The sequence below is a fragment of the Centrocercus urophasianus genome, unplaced genomic scaffold (genome assembly GCF_019232065.1).
Source record: "Centrocercus urophasianus isolate 14NV4802_14NV808 unplaced genomic scaffold, USGS_Curo_1.0 seq_10, whole genome shotgun sequence".
Taxonomy (NCBI): Eukaryota; Metazoa; Chordata; class Aves; order Galliformes; family Phasianidae; genus Centrocercus; species Centrocercus urophasianus.
The window spans coordinates 19,210,689-19,234,517 of NW_024884142.1; the positions used below are offsets into that span (position 1 = coordinate 19,210,689).

General features: G+C 38.5%; 1 protein-coding gene across 6 annotated transcripts in view; it reads left to right on the forward strand.

The window, feature by feature from the left end:
* The first annotated feature begins 1,239 nt into the window (after nt 1-1,239).
* Nucleotides 1,240-23,829, forward strand: part of PHF3 (PHD finger protein 3) — a 46,703-nt gene continuing 24,113 nt past the window's right edge. The window contains exons 1-4 of one of the 6 annotated variants that reach the window (XM_042829480.1): nt 1,243-1,315; nt 9,652-9,920; nt 17,267-17,428; nt 18,477-20,262. In XM_042829480.1, the coding sequence (XP_042685414.1) occupies nt 9,677-9,920; nt 17,267-17,428; nt 18,477-20,262 (2,192 nt within the window). In that variant the 5' untranslated portion in view covers nt 1,243-1,315; nt 9,652-9,676. Of the gene's footprint in view, nt 1,316-9,651; nt 9,921-14,955; nt 15,079-16,538; nt 16,695-17,266; nt 17,429-18,476; nt 20,263-23,829 lie in introns of those variants that run through there. The other 5 variants (XM_042829505.1, XM_042829489.1, XM_042829513.1 and 2 more) reach the window with 5 other exon arrangements.

A 23,829-nucleotide genomic window follows, 5' to 3' on the forward strand; every position in this document is an offset into this window, starting at 1 on the left:
AGTGTGGCAATGAGCAGTGATCAGATTGCTAGAGATGCTTTGATGGTGCTTCCATCTAAAGTAATGCAATCAATAGGAAAATCTGTGCAATGCAGATGTGGTAAAGGGAGTTTCACTTCAGACAGTAATTTCATACCTTACTATAATCTTAATAATATATCAAAGTATTAGCACCTTGTTGAAAGCCTGTGGAGAAGTTAGTGCCATAAACTCAGTAGCCCAGTACTATGCCATTGTAATGTAGCACTATTCTTTGTATCAGACCCCTGCCTTGGAGAGAGAATTTCTGAAACTGGAAAAGCACACATGGATAATTTGAAAAATCAACTTGTAGTGATATGACGTACATAAATATGATCTAAGAAGGACGGAGAGAGACATCTAGGTTAAAAACCATGCTTTGCAATGAAGGTGTTTGCCTCATTGCAACTAACCCATGCAGCAGCTGAAAGCATGCCCTGTAGCAGTGCTGTTGGTAAGTATGCTGCATTTAAGTCATTATAATGAAAACTAGAAGAAGGAAAAAAAAGGTTATTTGTTCAGGCAGCGTTACACGGTGCACAAATCTCTTCAGGTGCTGGAACAGGCTGCCAGAGTGGTTGTGGATGCCCTGCCCCTGGAGGTGTTCAAGGCCAGACTGGATGGGGCCCTGGGCAGCCTGGCCTAGCATTAAATGGGGAGGAGGTTGGTGGCCCTGCACGTGGCAGGGGGGTTGGAGATTCATGATCCTTGAAGTCCCTTCCAACTCTGGCCATTCTGTGATTCTGTAATTCTGTGTGCGGAGGCCCACTCTGGCACGACGCACACGCACAAATCGACCAGAAAGCAAAAGAGGCAGAACGTGCCCCCGCAGGCCTTCCACGGCCGCCGCAACGCCGCAGTCCGTCTCGTGGTGGCCCCGGGGTTGCGAAGCGGGAGCCATTCTAGCTCCAACGGGAGTGACCGGGCGCGAATCAGCGCCGATACCCTGAGGAGCGCCATTACCTCGCTGCAGGCAGACGGCACGCAGCACACGCGCCCTTCCCACCCGCTCGGGCCAGTTCCGCCCGGCGCCTGCGCAGCGTGGCACCGCCTCCCCGTAAACAGCACCATCACGTGAGCGGCCGGGCCCGGCGCGGCGCCGCTCGCCTGACGCCGCGGGGGCGCGCTTACGGGGAGCGGGCGCGCGGCCGACACCGCCAGCCCTGCCCAGCCCAGCCAGCCAGCCGCGCCAGGCCGGGACGGAACCAGCCGCGGCAGGGGGAGCCCCGCTCCCGCAGGCCGCCCTCTCTTCCTTCACCGCGGCAGCCGGGGCAGCGCCAGGCGGCGGAGCAGGGTAAGTGGCCGCGGCAGGGCGAGGGAGAGAGGGCAGCGCCGCGCGGCCTCGCCCCGCTGTCCCGGGGCGTGGCGGACGGACGAGGCCCGGTGTGGTGAAGGCGCGCTCGGCCCGTTGGCGGGGCCCGGAGTCGCGGCTGGGGCCGGGCGGGCCGCGGCCTGCTTCCGTCGTACGGACGGAGCGCGGGCCGGGCGCGGAGGCGGCCTTCCTGCCCCGCGGAGGCGGCCCGCAGGCCTGGTGGGAGCTCCTGGCCCCGCTCCGTCGGCGATGACCTTGTGGAGGCCGCGGGCCTTTGGCCGGCCGGGGCCGGGCTCCGCGGTACTGTACGGCCCGGCCTGGCTGCCCGCGCATGCGGCGGACTGCTTGTCTGCCCCGGGGACCGGCCCGTGCCCCCTGTCGTGCTCCTGCCCACCATGCGCTGCCCCACGTGGGCGAAGCCTTCACCCTTCGCTGCTCTTGCCTGTTTTCACCTCTGCTGCCTTCTTGCCCCACGCAAACCTGGCAAACAAACGCCAGTTTAGAACCAGCTGTGCCTCTGCTATTGGTCTGACCTGCTGCGGGCTCCTCCTCCCATTCCTCATACTTAGCCTCATCAACAATTCCCGTGTTTAACTCTTGTGTACAGTACTCGCTGTAGGAAGCGTGGCACAAAATATGGTCATCTGGGGTGCATGGGGGAGGCTGTAGCCTGGTGGCATTTCTGGATCCTGATTTTGAGTGGTATGGCTTTCCAGGGGCAGTGTGTCCATGCTTCCTTTCTAGTGCTGGAGTGTGGATACCTAATATGCATCGTATATTAGGAGAGCTATCACTCAGGTTAACACGCATTCCTTCAGTATAGTCTGTATAGTGGAGACATAGCCGTGCAATGAGCAACTGAACACAATTGGATGCTTTCCTGTGTGACCTGTTCTAGAGAACCTGCTTTAGTGGCGGGCTTGGACTAGGTGATCCTCAGCAGTCCCTTCCAACTCCTACAGTTCTGTGACTGGGAGAGGAACGCTGCTCACTGTAGGGTGAATTAAAAGAAATAGTGTGAGGAATGGAGCATGAAAATGGTTAAGGGAATGCAGGAGCATGAAATGACAGCAGGCTCAGTGTACAAATTCTTGTGGCAGCGTTGTCTTTTAGATGGCTGTTACTCCATTATGTGTCTATATGTTTACATTTGGTACTAACATCACAAAACTGAGGAAATACGATAGGATAATATGTGATAATTGTGAATATGGCTTTTCTTTAACAGTACTAATTCACATTAATTGTGCTTAATAAATTAATCTGTTAAAGTTTGGGGAACATCCAGTGAGGGAGATCTAGACATACTGTGCTTTGTATTTCTTGAGGTAGTTTAGCTTGAATGGTCTTTATGCATAGTTTGTAGCTTGCAACAGAACTGTGGTCAGCTCTCTTTTTGCTTCACTACAAAGATTTTTCTTCTAATTTCAGTTCTGCTTTGAAATTCTTATAATCAAAACATTTAGCTATTTTTTAACTATCATTGTCTGTTATTCAACCATTTGTTTTTTGCAAGTATGTTACATTTGTTAACCCTCATGAATTTTAATGAGCTGAGAAGGGCATCTAGAACTCCAAGTCATGTTGAACTAGATATAATTCAGTATAGTTGTCACAGTGTAGAATTGGTTCTTAAGTTGTTTCTGAGAAAACTAAAGCTCGAAGAACTGTTTAATAAGTCTGCTGTACTTCTGTGACCTCTTTGGAGTGCTTGACTCTACTCTTAAATGGAGTAAATTTTGTTCATGTGTGAAGGGCTGAGCGTATGTATGATACATGGAATAATGTTAGCTGTTAACTTTCTGAAAGTCTTCAGTTTTTTAAATTTAATTTTCCCTGAACAATGTAAGTATTATTGAATCCAAATCACAAAAATTTTAAGAAAGAAATTATTTCTAGGAAATAATAATCTTTTATTATCTTGCCTGTCATGTCAGATACCTTTTATGACTAAGAGAATACTTTTAAAAGATAGTATTTGGAAGTAGAAATGACAAAGTGCAGTGAAGAGGATATGAGTGTTCATTATATAACAGCAAAATGAGAAATATGGGCAGCTTGTGACATGCATCTGAATGATATCAGTGTGATCTCATAGAGGGTGTTATATTGCCATGGAAAATCTCCCAAGGTTTCACCACTGAGCATCTATTTCTGAAAATCCTAATTCTTGGGTGCTTTTCCAAATGAATCATATCAGAGAGAGTGAGAAATTCAACAAGTGTTAGGAATGAAGTTGCTCTATCTGGGACAACTGACAAGCAGTCAATGTAACGTATTACAAAGCTTAACACTTAGGCAGTGTTCAAACTTAAACTACCTTGGTCATCTTGATAAAGTTGAAAAGTGGGCCCTTGTGAACCTAATGAGATTCAACAGGTTTTACACTTGGGTCAAGGTAATCCCATATATGTATTCAAACTGGGAGAAGAACTCCTTGAGAGTAGTCCTGCTGAGAAGGACTTAGGGGTGTCCTGGTTGATGAAAAACTGAACTTGAGCCAGCAGTGCATGCTTGCTGCCTGGAAGGCCAATGGTATCCCAGGCTCCATCAGAAGAGGGCTGGCCAGCCGGGTGAGGGAGGTGACTGTCAACCTCTACTCTGCCCTTTTGAGGCCCTATCTGAAGTGCTGGGTCCAGGTCTGAGGCCCCCAGCACAGGAAAGATGTGGAACTTTGGGGGAGAGAGAAGGGCCACAAAGATAGTCAAAAGGGCTGTAGCACCTCTCCTGTGAAGACAAACTAAAGGAACTGGTCTTGTTCATTCTAGAAAGGAGAAGGCTGTGAGGAGACCTTGTTACGGTCTTCCAATGTTTAAAGGGAGTTCATAAGCAAGAGGGAAGTCAACTTTTTACACGGGTGGATAGTGATAAAACAAGGGGGAATAGTTTTAAACTGAAAGAGGGGAGATTTAGATTAGATGTCAGGGGAAAACTTTTCATTGAGAGTGGTGAGGTGCTGGAACAGGTTGCTGAGGGAGACTGTGGATGCCCTGTCCCTGGAGGTGTTTAAGGCCAGGTTGAATAGGGCTCTGGGCAACCCAATCTAGTATTTGATCTAATGGCTGACAACTCTGCCTGCGGCAGGAGAGTTGGAACTTGATGATCCTTGAGGTCATTTCCAACCCAAACTGTTCTGTGATTCTATGATAAAGCAATTATTGAGGAATTTAAGGGGGGGGGGGGGGGGGGGGGTGGGGAGTGGAAGAGTATAGCAGTTATGGAAAAGGAGTCCTTTGGAGGTCCCTTCCAACTCCTACAGTTCTGTGATTCTGTGAAAAGTAATCTGTCTTAGGCTTTTTTATTTTCAGGGGAATATTTCTTCTTAGCGGGCTTATAAATTCTAGTGTTATATAGAGATCTATAATGTGTCTGTGAGTGATATAAAAAGTATAATCCTTCTTTGTTATCTTTGTGAGATTCAACAGTATTCACGGAGGGGATGGTCCAGCAAAGGAGAGAGGTCTGCTTTATGACATATGGAGGATATCCCAGCATTAAGTTGTTCTTGTGACAGAACACAACTTCTAGTGTAACACTTAATTCCTCTGCTAACAGCTGAAGTGAAAAAACATTTTATTTGAAGAGTGGTTAGTCTGTTGAAAGAAGGTCTGTTAATTTTATTTTGTGTGATATAATTTCATCTTGTATAATTAGGAAAATATTTTTCTATCTTTTTTGCATTTCTTTGTCTTTTATCTTAAACCATTGTTTGAAATTTATTTTACTTCTTAGTCACTGAAAGAGAACAGGAGACATAGAGATACTTATGGGATGATGTTTTTGGCATCCAGCTTTATCAGTGTACCTGCTGTACACAATCCTGATGTTTCAAATACTCCTTTTGACTGCATGTTGCTGTTAGACATATCTTTGATGGTGTCCTGTTTGATGAGAGGTTGGTAAATTAGATAAAATCTGATTATTCTCAAAGGCCAAAGCTTAGCAAACCATATTCTGAGTTTTGTTTGATTTATCAGTTTTCTTGTTTGTTTTGTTTTTGATAAAGAGCACTGACATTTTCTGTAGTAAATCTGAACTCAGGTGTTCATAAATCAAATCTTCTCATCCTGTGAAAAGCATTTTGTCATTTCTTTTATTTTTTGAAGACTGCCCTCTATGATGGGATTTGAGACAGTATGAACCAGAGTAAGAACAGATTGGTGTGGGAGCTGTAAAATCCAATTTAGTTACTGGCTCTGCCACTGACATATTGCCTAATACTGATTTCCGTCTTTATCCCATGATGTGTTTAGGTTGCGAGCTCTGTTGGCTAGAACCTGTTCTACTGTAGAGAACATGAGTCTCTCACTTGTGGCTTTTGGTGCTGTGTTAGCTGTAAGCATTGTAAGACTAAATACAGCTTCTAATGCTGAAAACATGGATGCATGGCAGCTTAGCATTAATTTTCATCTAGGCAGTGGTAACCTTAAACATTAAGGTTTTGTATACATGGAAGTAGGAGAGTAAGAGTAAAACTTGCCGGTGCTCAGCAGGTGATGCTGGTTGATGGGTGAGTTACAAGTATTAGGATATCAGGGGCACTTGAGGTGGTTTGTTACCTCTGTGGAGTGAAGAAGTGTCTGGTGTGCTGAGTGCTCTTTTTAGGTATGGTATTTACAAAAACACTCAGGAGAAGATTGCCTAAACCCCGTGTGCAGTTAGCTAACTCCATGTCAGTTCAGATGCAGTTTCTTTCTATCCTGTTGGGAGGCTGTTCTTATAATTTATGGCTGACTGATGATGCAGTGTCAGCTTTTTGCGTATGTTTTGATCTCTAAGAAACAGTTTATCCAAATAGCTATGTTCCATTTATACACTTTTCTGACCAGTGCTTTTAATACTACGGCTTGAGGAAATGAATGTCATTTGAGACTTCTGTGGAGTTCGTTAGCTGCTGTTTAGACCAGTCTTGCTCTGGTTATTTGGTGTGTGTAAGCTGATGGAAAGCACTTACAGGACAGCAGGCCAAGTCGCTTGCTTTCAACATTGTTGTGTTTCTAACATCAGTCCAGTCAATAGCTAGATTTAGAAAACCTTTTAGAAGCATCAGCCTAATTCAGTGAATTGAAAAGAAAGTCTATTCAGGAATGTAGATAAATGAAATGGAAAGAATTATAATGGCACTATGCTGTCTTCAGCAGCTTCAGACTTACTGAGTCAAGTAGATCAGTTACGTAGGTGGGATCTCCAGCGTTTAGAATGCAGAGTATCCTGACTAGGAAGAGTGAGCTTTTTTCCTTTCTTTGGTTTGTTTTTCAGATGTTTTTCCTGGCTGTCCAAACCTCAGGCAATCATTACTATTTTTTAATAGAACTACAGTATTTTTCTAATGTCTTAAATTCTGTGGACTTCATAAGCCGGACTTCATTTTAAAGAGACAATTATTAAACATACAGGAACTTTATATGCTTAAATATAAAATGCAATCTGTGCAGAAGAGGGAAGAAATTTTTAAAAGTGTTTTTAAAATCTTGTCTAGCACGAAGATTTTTTTGTCTTTTTTTGTCAGTCCCTCCAGGTTCTACACCTCACATGATGATTGATGTAGTAGTCATAGAAATACTTTTTCGAAACTTGGTATGGTGCAAATTATGCAAAGAATCGAACATTAGCGTCTTGGAATCAAAATGTTGCCTTACTTTGTTCATGTGCTTTGCTGGCATGCTTCTCTAACTATCTTAGCATTGAAGAACGTCAGTTTTTTAATCTTACTAGATTTGGTTGTGGTGGGACTTCTATGTGAAACCACTGTGATTGTAAACTTGCAGTGATGATTTACTGCAACACTTGGCTAGAACTTATACTTAATCATAGAATCATACTCCAGAAACAGACTTTTTGATAACATTTTTCTTGAATTCTCTCTGTAATTAGCTAGGTGTTACTGAAGATGACTGTGGCCATTACATTGTAGATGTTTTGACAATTATTTTGCAGTGCATTTAGTGTTCTGAGTAGGTGCATGGTGGTTCTGCAGTACTGTAGGTAGTCTCCCCTCTGCCTCTTATCAGGTAGTTGAAGAGAAAGATTAGTTTGTCAGCAGCCGTTTTTGGTAGCAGGGGCTGCAGTTCTACCAGAGCTTTTGTTATGTGGAACTTGCTATTAATGAAGTAGACAACACCACCTTGATAACAGAAGTTTTTGAATGAGTATATTATATAAATGTAGAAGGGAAAACAGGCAAACATTGTATGTGTCTCTCCTTCATATTTAATTTTAGGTAGAAAAGATTTCTTACAGTAATTTGTGAGTGTCATTGGTGCTTGCTGGTGGCTAAGTTTGCCATCATTTTATCATGTGTTTCTTACTCACATGCTTGTATGATGCAAGTGTTTAAAAGCAAAACACACACGCATACAAAACAAACACATGTCATTACAGGAGGGAGTTTTAAAGTTCCAGTTGTGGCTATTATAATTATTTTCCTACTTGGAGCAGCTCCAGCTCTTCAGTTCACTCTGTGTAGTATCAAATTGTTGTAGCTTTGTTGCATAATAGAGTAGATCATACAGTACAGCACAGCACCTCCTCAGCTGCAATTAGCTTTGCTTGTTGCCAAACTTGGAAATCATTTTATGAACTCTGTAGAAGCCTATGGATTGCTGTAGACTCTTGTTGACATGCTGCATGCATAGATGCACTGCTTAATAAAAAATGTATTTTTTGGTGTAGGGAATTTTCAAATTGCAGCATTCTTGTTGTAAAACTGCTACTTTATTATGTAAATGCACCTGATTTGGCATGAATTTTCCTTTTGGCTGCCTGGTTGGCCTGTAGGATGTTGTGCATTAGGCTGTTTTTGTCATGCTTAGTGTATGAAAAGGCACTATGCTCTGCAGGGGCATCATGCTACACCTAACAGTTGTTTTCTGCCTTATGAGGGAATGAAGAAAGTCTGTCATGTTTTTAATAAAAAAAGGTATTTTTCATGCTCACATGTGGTTTTTGTGAACTTGTGATATTAAATACATTTTTAAAATAGTTTTAAAATGTTAGCAAGACAGGTACGTCTACGTCTTAGATTGCCCCCTTGATCACTAAAATGGAAGTAACTCAGTTAGTATGCATGTAAAAGAAGGAATACTTACTGTTGTAGTGAGCATAAGTAGACTCATATTTTGTGGCAGTTTCCTAGAATAGGAATCTAGCAACTAATTCAAGCACCACAAACTGTAAATCTCACTTCTCTGCTTTTCCTTTAATTAATGCCTTCATGCAAAAAATCAAATCCTGCTGTGTGGGTGAAGGTGGCTGATAAAGGAAAGTGTGGGAGAGAATGTGCCCTTTTCCTGTTTCCAGAAGCCTGGACAGCTTTGTATGTGCCAAAACTGGTCTCTCAGGCTTTCTAGATATTGCCAGACACTACTCCATCTCCCTTATGTCCTAAGATCACCATATTTACTATAATGATTAATCTGCACTCAGAGTACGTGGTTATGCTGAACTTTCGAAGAAGCATTTTGATGACATCTTTCTATCATGTAGTTGTCCATTTTTATCAGTTGAATCTCTGTTGAAACAGTGACATCTTTGCTATGTTGCTAAGAACTGATACAGGAAATTGAGAATTGCTTCTTGTAAATTGTAGGTACAATCTTTGATTGAAGCTATTTAGGTCTCACCTGAACTTTTTCAAAACTAAAGTTTGTAAAGCAATTCTTGCCTTTCTGAGGCCATCTGACAGAATTCTCATGTACTTGATCGGGGTTACATTTTCGTGTAAAACCTTTGTAACCTTGAATATAACAATAAGTGAAAAAATAGTAGGGTGAAGACTCCACTACTTAAAAATAGTTACTTGCTTTGAAGTACTTGCTAGTTCCTGTGTGAGTGGGAATGTAATTTCTCAGCGTTGGGCCCTGGTCTTTGCTCCTGAGCTTTCTCAGCTTCACTGATGTTGGCAGAAGCTGACTGTGACTTTGTATTTACAGAGGAACAAAGATGTGCACATGCAGAATACTAACCAGGTTCCACACCACCCCCTGCACCCCAGTTCTTTAAGGCTGAGACAACTAGAAAGATGTTTTGCATAAACCGTGTTAGAAGCACTCTGTGGAAGTGGCAGCACTTTGATGTTGATGAAGCAGCTATTAGTAGCTTAGCATGCAGCTTCTTTTTGAGATTGCTAGAAAGAGAAATGATTTTAGGTATGCAGTGAGCCATAATAAGCCATAAGCGGATTTTTATTTTTTTAATTTTTCAAATAATTCCAGAATACCTTAGGAGTTCTGAAAACAGCAGAAAGAATTTACTAGTTTCTTAGGTGTTTTACAATTTGTAGCTTATTTTCTTATGATATTTTTCTTGTCTTTCTATAGGGCTGAAAGACACACAGGACTCTTCATGGATATAGTTGATACATTTAACCATTTAATTCCTACTGAACACTTAGATGATGCCCTATTTCTAGGATCCAACCTGGAGAATGAAATCTGTGAGGACTTTAGTACAAGTCAGAATGTCTTAGAGGATTCGCTGAAGAACATGCTCAGCGATAAGGATCCTATGCTAGGATCTGCAAGTGCGCAGTTCTGTTTGCCTGTTTTGGATAGCAATGATCCCAATTTCCAGATGCCTTGTTCAACAGGTAAATCTTATAATTTTTTAAGATTACAGTTTTAAATACAGTAATACTTCAGTGCCAATCCTTTTTCCGCAATGTAGAAATAACAACTTGGGATTTCTCTCTCTTCCCTGCCGCTTTTGTTGTGCTGTTTACATGCTTGGCATGTACAACATGCGGTTCTTTTTAATCTGGTCTGAGACAAAAGTAATTTGGGCTTTGACTTGAGTATGTGTAAATTATTCCCAATTAAAATTGTGATTTGTTTAGCATAACAACTGTGCCTCGTGGAGTTGCTAGGTGTTTTCAAAAATTTGACAGTTTGGGATGGGCAATAGGAGTGTTTGAGGTGAACTAGATTGCTTCTCTAATGTCAGGGTTACTTTGTCAGGACTGGAAGTTCTACTTCTCAGTTGATACTGAGTGCGTGTTGTGCTTTGGTTGTCTCGAAGCAAAACATTGGAACAGTAATACTATTGGTTATTGTTCGGAAACACCTGATTTGGAAACACATTAGAACAAAGTTTTAAATAAAAATCATGTTGGGAGTTATGGAGCAGTTTTGAGAGACTGGAGAAAACTATTCTAACTTTGGAGAAGAGTTGGGAGAAAATTATATTCTAAAATTATGGATGTTGTAAATAGGTTTTTTTATTAATTTGACTACAAGTTTTGAATTTTTTTTTTTTTGATTCATTGCCATTGCCAAAAAGTGTTGTAGATTAGTGCAGAGAACTGATCACACTGACTTTTTTTCTATTAACTTTTATGAACTATTTCTGAAAATCTTGATGTATTCCTAGCATAATATATTCTGTTTCTACTAACAGACTAAATTCTCACCTTCATTAGATGGAGTCCTGTTATGGCTTAGAGATTAATTTGCCTAAATAAAAGTTGTTACTGATTGAAGCAGTGACCCAGTGAGGTACAGAAACAAAAGAAGACTTTTGTTCTTTTACTGCTTTAGTACAATGTGATTTGAGGCCGTCTTTAATATTTTTGTTTGCTCTTGTAATAGTTGATATCCTTACACTCTTTTGTCTTTAACCTAAAGGTAAAATGCATTTTATCAGTTTTAATGTGCAGCTGAACCAATTCTCCTCTCTCATGCCAACATGAAACCAGGAAAAAACATATCTCTGCCATCATTTTGTAAATTTGACTGGCTTTTAATTTTTGTTTCATTCAGTCAGGATACAGCTGGATGTTTTAGAAGTTATGGGGAGATATCTGAGGGCTTGTGGTACACTAGTTAAATATTTCTCCTAAAAGAGATCAGCAGTGGAATAATTAATACTGCAGATGTTTAAATAATTTTTAAGCTTTCTATTCATTTAAATAAGTGAACTAACTCAATTAATTGCGGCTACTATTTTAGTCTGCAGGGAATCAAAACTGAAAACATGGCTGAAAGTGGTGGAGTCCTCATATCTGGAGGATATTTAAGAGACATGTGGACATGGCATTAAGGGACATTGTTTATTATAATTATATTATGCTTATTATTTGTTTATTTTATTGTTTATTGATGGGACTTGGTAGGTCAGGTTGATGGTTGGACATGGTAATCTTGAAGGTGCTTTCCAATTTAGGTGATTCTATGATCCTGTATCTTTAAAGCTGAATTTGAGTACATTTCTGTGAAAGGAGCTTTGAGAAGGGCAGGTGTCAGGCCTGTGTAACTACTTAACAGATTTGTAATAACCATTTTTCTGCTAGTCTCGGTTATGGGTCAGTGTACTGCCCTTTTGCTTGCTGATGAGTTGACATCAGTCCTTGATAAGCATTATTTACAGGCCTAATACAAAGTGATTGCTTGCCAACACTGCACCAGTCTTGCTCAGCTTTTGTGTTTACATTGCATATCATTCACCTGGAGTGAGCTTTCTTTTACTGCTGAGCTCTTTTCAAGGTGGTGATTTTCCTGTATGTAATGGATGCTGATAGCATCTTAGCTGTACAACCCCTAAACAATTTAAGTACTTGTCTATGAAACAGAGCTGCTTTGATTTTTAAGTTTAATTTCCAATTGCTGCTTGTTAGAGGCATTTCCACAGAAAATGTTCAAGCTGTTCTATAGATTGGATTATATGTGATTCTTACGGGAAGAGTATTAGCATCGTAGTCAGCACTGACAAATACCAAAGGGGATGTGAATAGATATCTTTTGCTTGTGTCTTGATAGGAGGAACTTTGCCAGTGCCTTGTCCTAAATCCAGTTTGTGTCGGATCTAATTTTTTTGTTCAATTAGATGACATTATTGATCTTAATCTACTCTGAGCTTGCTGTTTAGTTGCCACAAAGTAATGGGATGGGGTTGTCTTGTTCAACGTTGATTGAATGATTAGTGTTTGAAGAAGAAAAGATTGTTTCCAGGTCTGCTAGTGACTTTGAGTAGAGATGGAAGTAATTTTTCATTACTTTTTGTAAGATAGAAACGGCATGGATCAAATCAGCATTTGTTATGCTGAAATCCTTTCAGGATGTGTCTGAAAAGTGAGTGCTAAACAGTGAAGATGTAGTTAGGTTGCTGGTTTGTGGGATTAAACAAAGCAGATTTCTGCTTCTGTAGCACACTTGGGAAGATTTTTATTTCAGTAATCAAGGTACAGACCATTGGCAAATCTTAGACCTCACTGCAGTTCTTGGGAACTTTGTAGTAATGAAAGTTGCTTATTGTGACCTATTGAAATAGGTTTTAGCAGTAAGACCCAGTGTCATAGTAGAAGTTGACAAACTGCTGTCTTTGCCTGTTAAGAGACAGAATTTGATGAAGTGAGGCTTTCAAGAGTGAAATGAAACACTCAAAGCATTGTGTGTAGGGTACTTGTAGGTGTGTTTCTGGTTCTGATCATCTGTATGGCAGAATGTTGGTTCTCCCAAAAATGAAATAATCAATGCAGATAAATTATGTGGAATAGCTCCCACCTGTGTTTCATGTTTGAGTACTATGTGTGTGTGTGATGTGGTAGTTTTGGTTTTGTTTTAAATTGTGTTTCCTTCTTATCATTTTTCTTTAATCAGAAGTGGAAAATATGAAGCTTGGGGTATGACATTTCTCTTCAGAGCAACACCTTCTTTTTCACTCTTGTTTGATAGCGTAGTGATAGGTTTTGTTCTGTTATTTCTTGCTGTAAGATATATGGAAATTTATCCACTAATTTTATGACCTTGTGAGATCAGACTGAAAACACTTGTAGTAGAGATTGTATGGTTTCATTCATTGCAAGTAATGCAGTGATTTGCCACTCGTCTCCAAAGATGTTGACTTGCAATCAACAGCCGCAGAATGGCGATTTTCATCTTGTGTTGTTGAATTGAGTATGGCTGTGTGTGCATACATATATAATATGTATGCATAATGAAACTAAATAGGCAGCATTCATACCAAATGGACATTTCTAGCTCTTGTAACTCTGTAGTTTTTCAGGATATCACTCACTGGAGTAGTTTGATGTATTATGTATTACACGTGTAGTAGGATGAATGGGATTTGAATTGCCTAACATTCAGAGATGTTTCTGGATTTCATAATAGAATCAAACTTTTAACTAGTGTGTTTTATAAGTATGTTTATCACAGAAGTATTTCTAATAAATTATGTGGAAGACTGGCCCTATACAAGAGCGTGCAGAGGCTGTTGGGAGCTATAGCACTTTTTTCTTGTCCCTCTGGATTGCTACTTGGAAAAGGTTTGCTCCAGGTGCAGTCTGTTCTTTCTAGCTTTAGCCTGTGTGTTCATGAGTACTGTTGAAGGCATTACCTCTGCTAAAACTGTGATCACATACTAAATGTTTGGTGTCAAAATGATTGTTCTGATTACAAATACTTTTTAATAAAATTGGCTGGATGTTTTAGATACTTCAGGCTGTTTTCTCTAAAATGAAACATACATCCTTTTTTTTTTTCTTCCTTACATATAAAGTAATTTTGAATGTAACTTCTAGATTGCAACCCAAAATGAGTTACAGTTTCAATATTTTTACCTTTTTACCTTCCTTCCTCTAAGCTACACAGTGTCTTGTGACCAAGGTAGTAACCTTTCTTTGTAAAATTGAGTTTGCTGCATTGGTGTCAGATTGAGAATTTTGAAGATGTTTTGCATGTTTTTTTTTGTGGTTTTTTTTTTTTTGTGTTTTTATTTTTTTGGGGGGGTAGGTAATGAACTGTCAGTTTTCCACACTGTTGGTCCTTCTGCAGAGTTTACTTCTTTCCTTGGAACAGGGAGAGGAGTTGAATCTTTGGCAACAGTACAAAGCAGGAATAGTGGAACATTATTCAATGTGATTAGCTAAGCAAAAAACAGACCTTATATCCTCAAAATAAGAACTCCAGTTCTATACTTGAAACTTAACCTTGTCAAAAATGTGTCAAAAATTTGAATATTTCTGTCTAATTTTGGCTGAGAATAATAATTTCAAAGATCTTGCTGATATTTTACGTATTCTCTTTCTCTTGCCTTCCTACATCAAGTAAGGCCTGTTTGCCTCAATTATACATTGGTGAAGAATTTATCACAGTTTTGTTTTAACACATGCAAAATTTACTTAAATTTGCAAATATTTTTAATATGCTATTCTATTAGTGTCAAACACATGAAAAGATGGCACAGCAGAGTATGTTGGAAATATAAACACTTTGCAAGTAACAGAGACACTCAAAATATTAAGGTGATAGTGGTATTTCTTCCAGTGTATATATATATATGTATATTGACTATGACCCTTTTTTTCCTTCTTTGCAGCTTCTTCAGTTGTATGCTAGTGTACACCTTTTCTGTTCTGATATGATTTTTTTCTTATTTTTCCTTCTTCCTACTTGATTTTCTATCGCTTATACCTCTTTCTTCATTTCTGTAGATGCTTATTACTAAGATAATCTCTAGTTATTTATTAATAAGATAATCTCTTTCTGTCTGTATCTGCGTTGGTTGGTTTCCTTTTTCCAAATCTGTATCTCTGCCTCGTCTTCCCTGTCATAATTCAATTTTCTCATCTCCCCTGTATCTGTTACTATTCTTTGTCATTTTTTCCTTTCCCAGCAGGGTTCTGTGTTGAGTGCTCCTCATCCCACCTCGCGTGGCTGTAGTAACTGAGTTGTAGCTCAGGTGGTTTGAAATAAACAAGATTCTGTGCTTCAAATTCACTCCATAAAATTAAAGCTACAGCACAGAGTCTTGTAAGTATGAAAATATTTTCATTCTAATATTTCAAACTGTCAATAGTAATCTGAATTTATCCCTTGTGTTAATGAAGAAGGGTGTTTAATTAGATTAACTTGTATAAGAGCATGTAAAATCTGATGCTTTAATGAGCTGTGAAATCTGTTCTAGAACTGTTCCAGAAGTTTTCTGAATAGTCCTTATTTGTCACATTATCTTCAGTATTAGTGTAGTTCTGCATTAAAGGGTCAGAAGGAGATGAGGGTGGTCTCTTCCCCATGCTCGCTCCCTGTCCTTGGAGACTTTTGAGGCAGGGCTGGATCAGGCTCTGGGCAACCTGATCTAACTGTGGGTGTCCTGGTTAATTGCAGGGAAGTTGAACTAGATGACCTTTAAAGGTCCCTTCCAAGGCTAATGATTCTGTGATTCTATAGTTTTGTAGGAATATTGTTCTAATAAAACAACAGATGCCAAAGTGTTGTGCTGTTGAAGGAATGTAATCTTTCAGAACACAAGAACGGGTAGCCTGAGTTAGGATCCATCTTGTTCAGTTTCCTAATGCTGGCTGTTGTCCAAGACAGATATTAAGGAGAAAATAAAGTCTGACAGGGCAGTCAGTGTCACATTTTCCCCAGTGTGTAGCTTATAGTAAATAAGTAATTAAAGAACATGTGGTTGGGTAGAGTAACACTAGCTTTATCAGTCCTGTGCAGCTTGTGTGATATCTGTGTGTATGCATAAGATAGCTGCGTGGCTTGAAAAGAGTTGCCAGTAATTTTCAGAAATATGCTTTTCCTCTAAGCAGAGGTAATACAATGCAGTAACTAAATAAGATGGTTAAAATTAAATGAGTGACAGTAATTTGTCAGCTAAAGAAACTTCTAGCTTTCAGCTCCTGACAGCTTTCTAATTGCAGAGGTCCAGAATGCAGTTCACCAGGTGCCAAATTCAGCCTTAATTTAAAAGGCTATTTAAAAACTTCCTAATTTTTGAACTTGGAAAAAAAATCTTTGTTAGTTCATCCTGTCATGTACCTGTGGGTTGAATGACAGTCTTGACAGGCCTGGTTATTCATTAGTGCTTGGCTTTTAGCAATCTTTTACAACCTCTTTTTTTTTTGATTTGTTTGTTCTTAATGCTCATTATTGCAGTGGCTTCATGAGGGCTTTTAAAGCAGAAATTCAGAGTTTCAGAGGCAATCTGAAAATTCTAACTTTTCTATTAGTTTCTTGCTTTTTTGATTTCTACGATAAATGCATTAAATCTAAGCAACCTTAAGTCAGCAACTGATTAAAAAAAATTAGCTTATTTCTGTTGTTTAAGTTTTGCCTTTAAAATTCTTCTGCCTAAGTGCCTGGATAGTAAGGAATAGGGTAACTTGCTTAGAGTCTTGTGTTGTGTTTGTAAGACTCTTCTATGTGTTTTTATAAAATTGCTTCAGTCTTTGGCTTGATCTCACAAATTTCGCATCCTACAGGGACCAGGATTCATTAATCACACATAGGATCTTGGGATAGGAGAGGCTACCATTGCAGAACCAGACTTAGAGAAGGTGAGGAGAATGGCTGGTACAGTGGCCTGACTGCCTCTTAGGAAACCTATTTTCAAGAGCAACCTCTGGGATCCTTCTCAGGTTAGTGGAGGATAGGAATTGGACAATGTTCTCTAACTCTGGCTGGGAGACTTGTGCATGCTGCACTCAATACCCTTCCAAAAATGGGTTGTAGGTGGAGATGTGTGATGTGGGTGGGACTTGCAGTTTCGAAATTGTATCTCATGAGAAAACTCTGGTTTTTGAAGTCCATTGTTCTTCTGGATCAGCTTTTTCTACTGTTTATCTTTCTTCACCTTTTCTTAAATGAAAAGGAGCAATGAGGGACAGCTGATCCTATTAAAACTGGGGACCTTCCTGTGGCATAAAAAACAATAAAAATGTGAGTCCACCAGAAAGCTATGAGGACTATCTGCAGAAATTTTAAGCATTGGGTCATAGTTTCTTCTACACTAAAACTGCCTCACATGGGAATATTTTGTCTTGCCTATCTTCATTTTTTTTCCCTTTTGTTTGTTTTAAATGGCTTTTTACTTATTTTTCCCTGTCTCTTTCACTACTTTGCTTAGCCCTACAGCTGCAACACATTTTGTTCATTTTAAGTTTTAGGCTCTATCTTGGTTTTTTCTTTTTTGTTTTCTTTTTCCCCTCAGTTATTGGTCTTGATGATATTATGGATGAAGAAGGAGTTAAAGAGAGTGGTAATGATGCTATTGATGAAGATGAGTTATCTGTACCCAGCCGGAATTTGAGGAGCCGTCTGGAAGAAACATCAGTTGCATCACCTAGGAAATCACCACGTTTAATGGCACAAGGTGGTCATTCAATAGGTTATGCATGTTTTTGCACATTCAAGGTCAACTAAATTTTTATAATCCCTTCCTAATGTTTATAGATGATAAATGAAGCTTAATATTTGATCATGTGAGTTAGAGTACAGGCTGTTTTTCGTACACTGTAGCTAGAATTTGGTATCAGTAGGGTGTATATATACATAAATCAGTGTGGTTCTTTAATAAAACTGTTATATTTTCAAACAATATTAGAAAATTAAACTAGCATGGCTATTTATTTTGGATTAAAAATTTTAATTCTGTTATTTTTGTGTATTCTTTTTGTTTTAAATTAAGTTAAAATAGTAATCTTTCATACAGACATCTCAGCATGCTTAATACTTACTTCAATTACATACTTAAATTCTGCATGATTTTGCTTATGGTAATGATTTGTGATTATGCCAAATGTTTATGATTAGGGATTTTTTGAACTTATTCAGCTGGTGGAGTTATTGACAGCCCTACTTCTTCCTCCATAGCGTACTCTGAGTTAAAAAGATGAAATTAATTGATAGAAAAATGGTAATTTAAGGAAGAGTCTGTTACAAAGCTGGTGAATATATGCCTTTTTAAAAACATAGTGAAATTGATGATTGCTTAAAATTTGTAAAGATGTCATCAAGTGAGGCTGTTACTAACTTTCAGATTCGTTTATTGTGCTTTCTAAAAACCTTCTAAACATTACAGCTATACTTCTAATCACAATATTATCTAGACGTCATTTTTATTTAGAGTAGATAAAGGTCAGTGCTAGAAAAGTAGTGGGTTTTGATTCTTTTTCATCAGAGGTTCATCAGAAGTTTTTTTCATATGCTATTTGCAATTTTAGCAGCTGTTAGAGTAATGAAATGCTTAGATTCAAACTGTTGTGTTTTTGTTTAATGTATTAAAACTTAGTTGTTTCGCTAAACTTGAGTTCCCTTCGTGCCTGGTATTATAAGTAAGGCTAAATCATTTCTGTTCTAGGTTATTCTTGTGTTTGCAAATAGCAGTATACAGTAAAGTTGTTTTCTTTTTGCCTTCGTAGAGCCAGTCCGGAGTTTGCGACAGAGCACACTGGCCAAGCGTTCAAATATTGCACCCGTAGCTAGTGCCAAGAAATCATCTGTGAAAAGTGGATCTGCCACCAAAACAGGACAGAAACAGCAAGACAAAAGTCCAGCTAAAGAGGCAGATGTTGCCACACCCCTGAAAGTGGAACAGCCTAAAGAAGTTAGGCGTAGTACAAGGAGATCAGGACAGACAGAAGGAACAGTAGCAGCTTCCCAGAGTACAAAAAGTATTCCTAGTCCTGAAGAGGTAAATGAAGTGAAGTCCGAACCCCTTGAGCAGGCAAAAGTTGAGGAAACATCCCAAGAGTTAAGTTCTAATTCTGCAGGATCTTGTACTCTTCCTAAAGAAACAAAGGAAATATCAGAGATTGCTGCAAGGGCTGAGTCTGGGAATGTTGATTCAGTTTGTCCTGCAGATACTGAAATTACTGTACTTAATGATGAAGCAAATGATGTGAATGATTCAATGGGCTCTGAAGCTTCTTCAGAAGAAAAGGCTGAAAATAAAACAGTGGAATTGGAGAAGATAACAGAAGAGCAAAGTGGGCAAACTGGAAAAACTAATGATCTGTCTAGTGTTTGTGTGAATCAGAGTGAAATTTATGAGACCTTTTCAAATTTGTCTGGCTCTGTAGAAGATGGGGTTGAATGTAGATTGGGTTCCTGCAGTGTGGAACTCCCAGATGAAAATAGATTGTCAGTAAAAGAATGTGTAACAGAGGCTGTGGATGATGGCAAGGGACTGGAGAAAACTGTAACTTCAGCAGAGAAATTACTGGACAGTACAGAGTTTGATAATAAAGACTTGAAAAGTGAAGAGTTTACTTCTGTTGACCCAGGAAATAGCATTTTAGAAAGCACTGTTCTTGACCATACAAGCCGAAATGTACAGCAACAGATCAACAGTACTACAGTAGAAGACTCTGACACATTAAAATTTCAGGTTGATGATAAACAAATTAACATTCCATCAAAATGTGAAAAGAACATGAAACCTCGGCATAGTAAATCTGTAGTAGAAAATAAGCAAGATATGACTGTGGGTGCTGAACAGAAATCAAGTACAACGCAACAGGATGTGAAGCATTCAAGAACAAGAGCTGATTCTACTGTTTCAGGTCTTCACAGTTCATCTTCAGCAAGTCTCAAACGGAATGCAGAAGAACAAGAAAGTCATCAGCATCCAAATAACCCTGTTAAAATTAGGAAGAAACAAACTGATCTGGCTTTGAAAACAAAGAGTCGTCTTACATCAGCCTCGGTAAAAAAGCAGGGTAATACAATGCTGAAGAAAATACCCCGAGTCCAGGCTTCTGGGCTTGTGCATAAGTCATCAATTCAGAAAGCAATTGAGAAATCTACTCAAAGCAGTTCTAAAGATACCCACCACTCTGGGCATCCAATACCAGGACATATTTCAAATCTTGGTCAAAAGCAAGCCCAGAAACACCAGTTTGCTTCTGTGCTAAAAACAAATAGTTCTACAAAGGAAGAGCTAGAGGCAAAAGATGCCGCTATGGTAGAACATCTGAAGGAAGATGATAAAGAAAAAAACAAATCAAAAAGAACTGATAAGAATCTTCAGCCTCGCCAGAGAAGAAGTAGCAAAAGTCTTTCACTTGATGAACCCCCGTTGTTCATTCCAGATAACATTTCTACTGTTAAAAGGGAAGGCTTGGAGCATGCCCCTGCTAGTGAAAGCAGACATGTTTGGGTGCCCAACAAGCAGTGTGGCTTTTGCAAAAAGCCACATGGCAACAGGTGTGTGTGGCTTTGTGCCTGCAGAGTTATTTATCGTTGGTCTCAGAAGACTTTTTTTTTTTTTCCCTTTTATCAATTGTTTCTTACTGCTGGTACCCAAACAAAAGTGTAGCCTAGTAATGGTAGCCTGTTATACTGTGAATTGGTTTCATTTGCCCTCATGCACTTTTGTCTTTTGATTGGAATATTAGAAACTAGCTTGGCTATATGTTTTTACTAGGAAAGTTTTGTTTGCATCTCAGCCAGGATGTTGTGTATTCTGAACTAACTTTTTTTCTCAGAAATCAGACAAAGCTTTCCATGGTCTAGATTCATTTCTTTCCACATACTCCTTAAGCTAAAGGTTCACCATCTATCAGAGTTGAATGGTTGTATACATACGATTTTTAGCTGTTAGAACTAGGATTGTATTACATAGAGGTGAAGAGGGGAATAGCAAGTTGGGTGGGGAGCAGAAAAGGCTGGGGAAAACATTATGAAACTTTCACATAGGCATACCTGAAATTGCTTTCATATGCAGCCTCATTTGCCATTTAAAGTTGACATCCCTCTGTCACTAAGTGAACTGAAAAAGGCCATTATATTCCAATAATGAGCTGTCAATCTAGGAATAAGAATTCCTTCATTACCACTTTATGTTTTAGATTCATTATCTAGTAACTGTTTTTTGCTCATTTAATTTGCAGCTGTAGTATCTGTATTGGTGTTATTAAAAGAGGTAATGATAGGTTTGCTCTGCAAACTTAATTTCATATGCTTTCTTTTAGAAAAACATTATTAGAACTTGTTACCATTTATCCCTCTGTAATACTGTTTTATTTTATGCAATTGGCATCTCCTCAGTTTAAGTCAGGACTAATCAGTTTGAAGTAAAATTAACGATATAACACATATACAACCTACATATTTGTACAGGAATAAGTACAGCAAACCAATTTGACATGGTCAGGTTTTAGTGCTCTTAGAATGGCATATAACAGTATAATATTTGGATGACCAACTGAGGTCATTGTTGATAGCGGTCATGAATTTTCTCAGATTGTGATTACTGGTATCTCAACCTTTTTAATGTCAGGTTTTGTTGTGTAGGTATTTTTTTTTATCTTGTTTTTTTTTTTTTTTCTTCTTTTTTGAGACAGCAACAACAAAAATTTGTCAGAAGTCTTGATCTAACCAAGTTTCAGCAGAAGATTGTATTACCTAAATTTAGAAAGATATAGGGAATGTGATTGAGATATGCTGATGAGGAAGCTTTCGTTACTGAGCCTCATACTTAGTAATAGAAAAATTAAGACCAGTCCATCATATTCCATTAACATTTTTTAAAAATTAATTTTTATTTTTTTATTTCATAAACCTTTCTGATTCGCTTGATGTTGCTGGGATTGAAGGGGAAGCAGAACTTATATCTGAAGTGTCTTGGCGTTTTTGTGTCTGTTTAAGTATTGGCACAAAGCCAAGCAAATATCTTCAGTATTCAATATTAAAATAATAAATTTAATATTTTTGATGTATTTCCGAGTGAATAGCATATCAAAATTATCCAGAGGAATGTTTCCTCCTCCCCTTAATGCACTTTGTGGATTGCATTTCAAGGGATTTTTGTCTTCCTCATGTAACAGTGCGGTCAGCCAGCCCATTTTGTTTACTTGTATGTTTGTGGTATAGGGGTGAGGAGAAAGAAAAGTGTGACATGATAGAGAAGTATTTTAAAATGGCGGAAGTTTGACAGGGCTAAGATATGGAACAGTATTTGCAATGGAAATTCTGTTCAGTGGTCACTTTAGAAATTTTTATTAATGCTGTGGTACAAATTATTTGTAGAAAAAGTTGAGCTGAATTTGCAGTCTTGTTCATAAATAATGTGCATTACCACTTTGCAATATGCCATAATAATGAAACACACAAAATTTAGGCTACAAAATACTAGACTCGTGAACCTTTTAATCTTCCCTGCAATAAATACAAACTCACCAATTTATTAACATAATACTAAGCTTGGAGAATTGATTCAGGTCAGAGAGAATGTAGAGATTGTTTCATCAGCCTTGTTTGTGTAAAGAATCCCCAAGCAGGATGCTTATTTAGGCCTTTCACAGCCCTAGGGTAATCTTCCTGTGATCTTCCTATGCTATGCTAGAAGAACAGCACAGGATGGAGGTACTGTTGGGTGCTGTTTTATTTCAGAATCAACTCGAAAAAATTGTATCCAGTTTTCTACAATTGACCACATTTAGAGTTGAAGTAGACTTACCTTATACAGCTGACAGAGGGATTTGGTTGGGAAAGGAGTCCATTCTTGTAACTTTCATGATCAAAAAAACTTTCAAGTTAAAATACGCCTTATCTTATAAGAGTTGTACCTTTTTCTTAATGTTGATAGATCTGATTATTGTTCTTGCTTTGAACAGTAACTGTTTATATTCTGCTTTCTACTTGTCTTGATGCTTATAAGCTGGAACCAACATAGCTGAATTGTATTTTGTATCACCCTTCCCCATAAACTGGGTGATCAGTGCTTGACTTAAAAATTGGTTGTTATAATCTGTTTGCCTGATGGTTTTCTGTTGATTCCCATTCCGAGATTTACTTTTGCAAGATAACTAAATAAGTAGTTGTTCTTTCAAATGGAAACTAAACTCTTTCTGGGTCAGGTCAGATAATTGATGTCTCTTTATATTCAGTAATTTTTATAATATATGGCACAGTTTTTATCTGCTTAGAGCAAAGTTTGAATTGTTTTTTTATTACTGATTGCAGTATTTCTTTCAACTTGTTTGGCTTTACTATTGTGTTCCAGTACTGTCAGATGTTTTCTTGTCATCTGGTAACATACATCACACCTGTAAATTTTGATTCATCCATATATAGATGAAAGGCATTTGTATATACGTGTATATCTATCTATCTATCTATCTATCTATATATATACGTATTGCACGAAGATCTTACAGACCAAAGTTATTACCTGAATTTCTCAGTGAGCTGAAACTATGTTGGAGATAATAAGATCTATCACAAATGTAAATGTTACTTTTCCTGAAGACGGATTGAAGATATTTAAAAATAGTAGAAGAAAAAAAAAAACATTGAATTTCCTGGCATAGAGCTAGATGAGGGTACTCTGCGGATTGTGAGAAATCTGCTAATGGAGGATTTCTTCTTGTGTCCATATTATAAATTTCTCCATTTTTCCTGGTAAATGTTCGATATGCTCAGATTCATAAGCTGAATTAATTTCTTTCTTAGGCAGATAGACAAAACTTAACTGAAGTTTTGAAGATCCTCTCCTTTGTTCACCAACTTAAATTTAATAATTAGTACATAACTTGAGATTTTCTGTTTCTAAACAAATTTTCTAGAAAGCATTATGGAAAGCAAAAGGAAGTCTGTAATTCTAATTGCTTTCTGGTAATTTCCTCTTGATTTCTACAATTCTAGTAATTTTTTAAATTTTTTTATTTTTTTAATAAATCTGTTTTTGTGTTGCTTGGAATTTGATGATGCCATTTGTGTGGTTGGAGTACTAGGACTTCTCAGAGCTCACAGATGAGCTTTGTAGTGCAG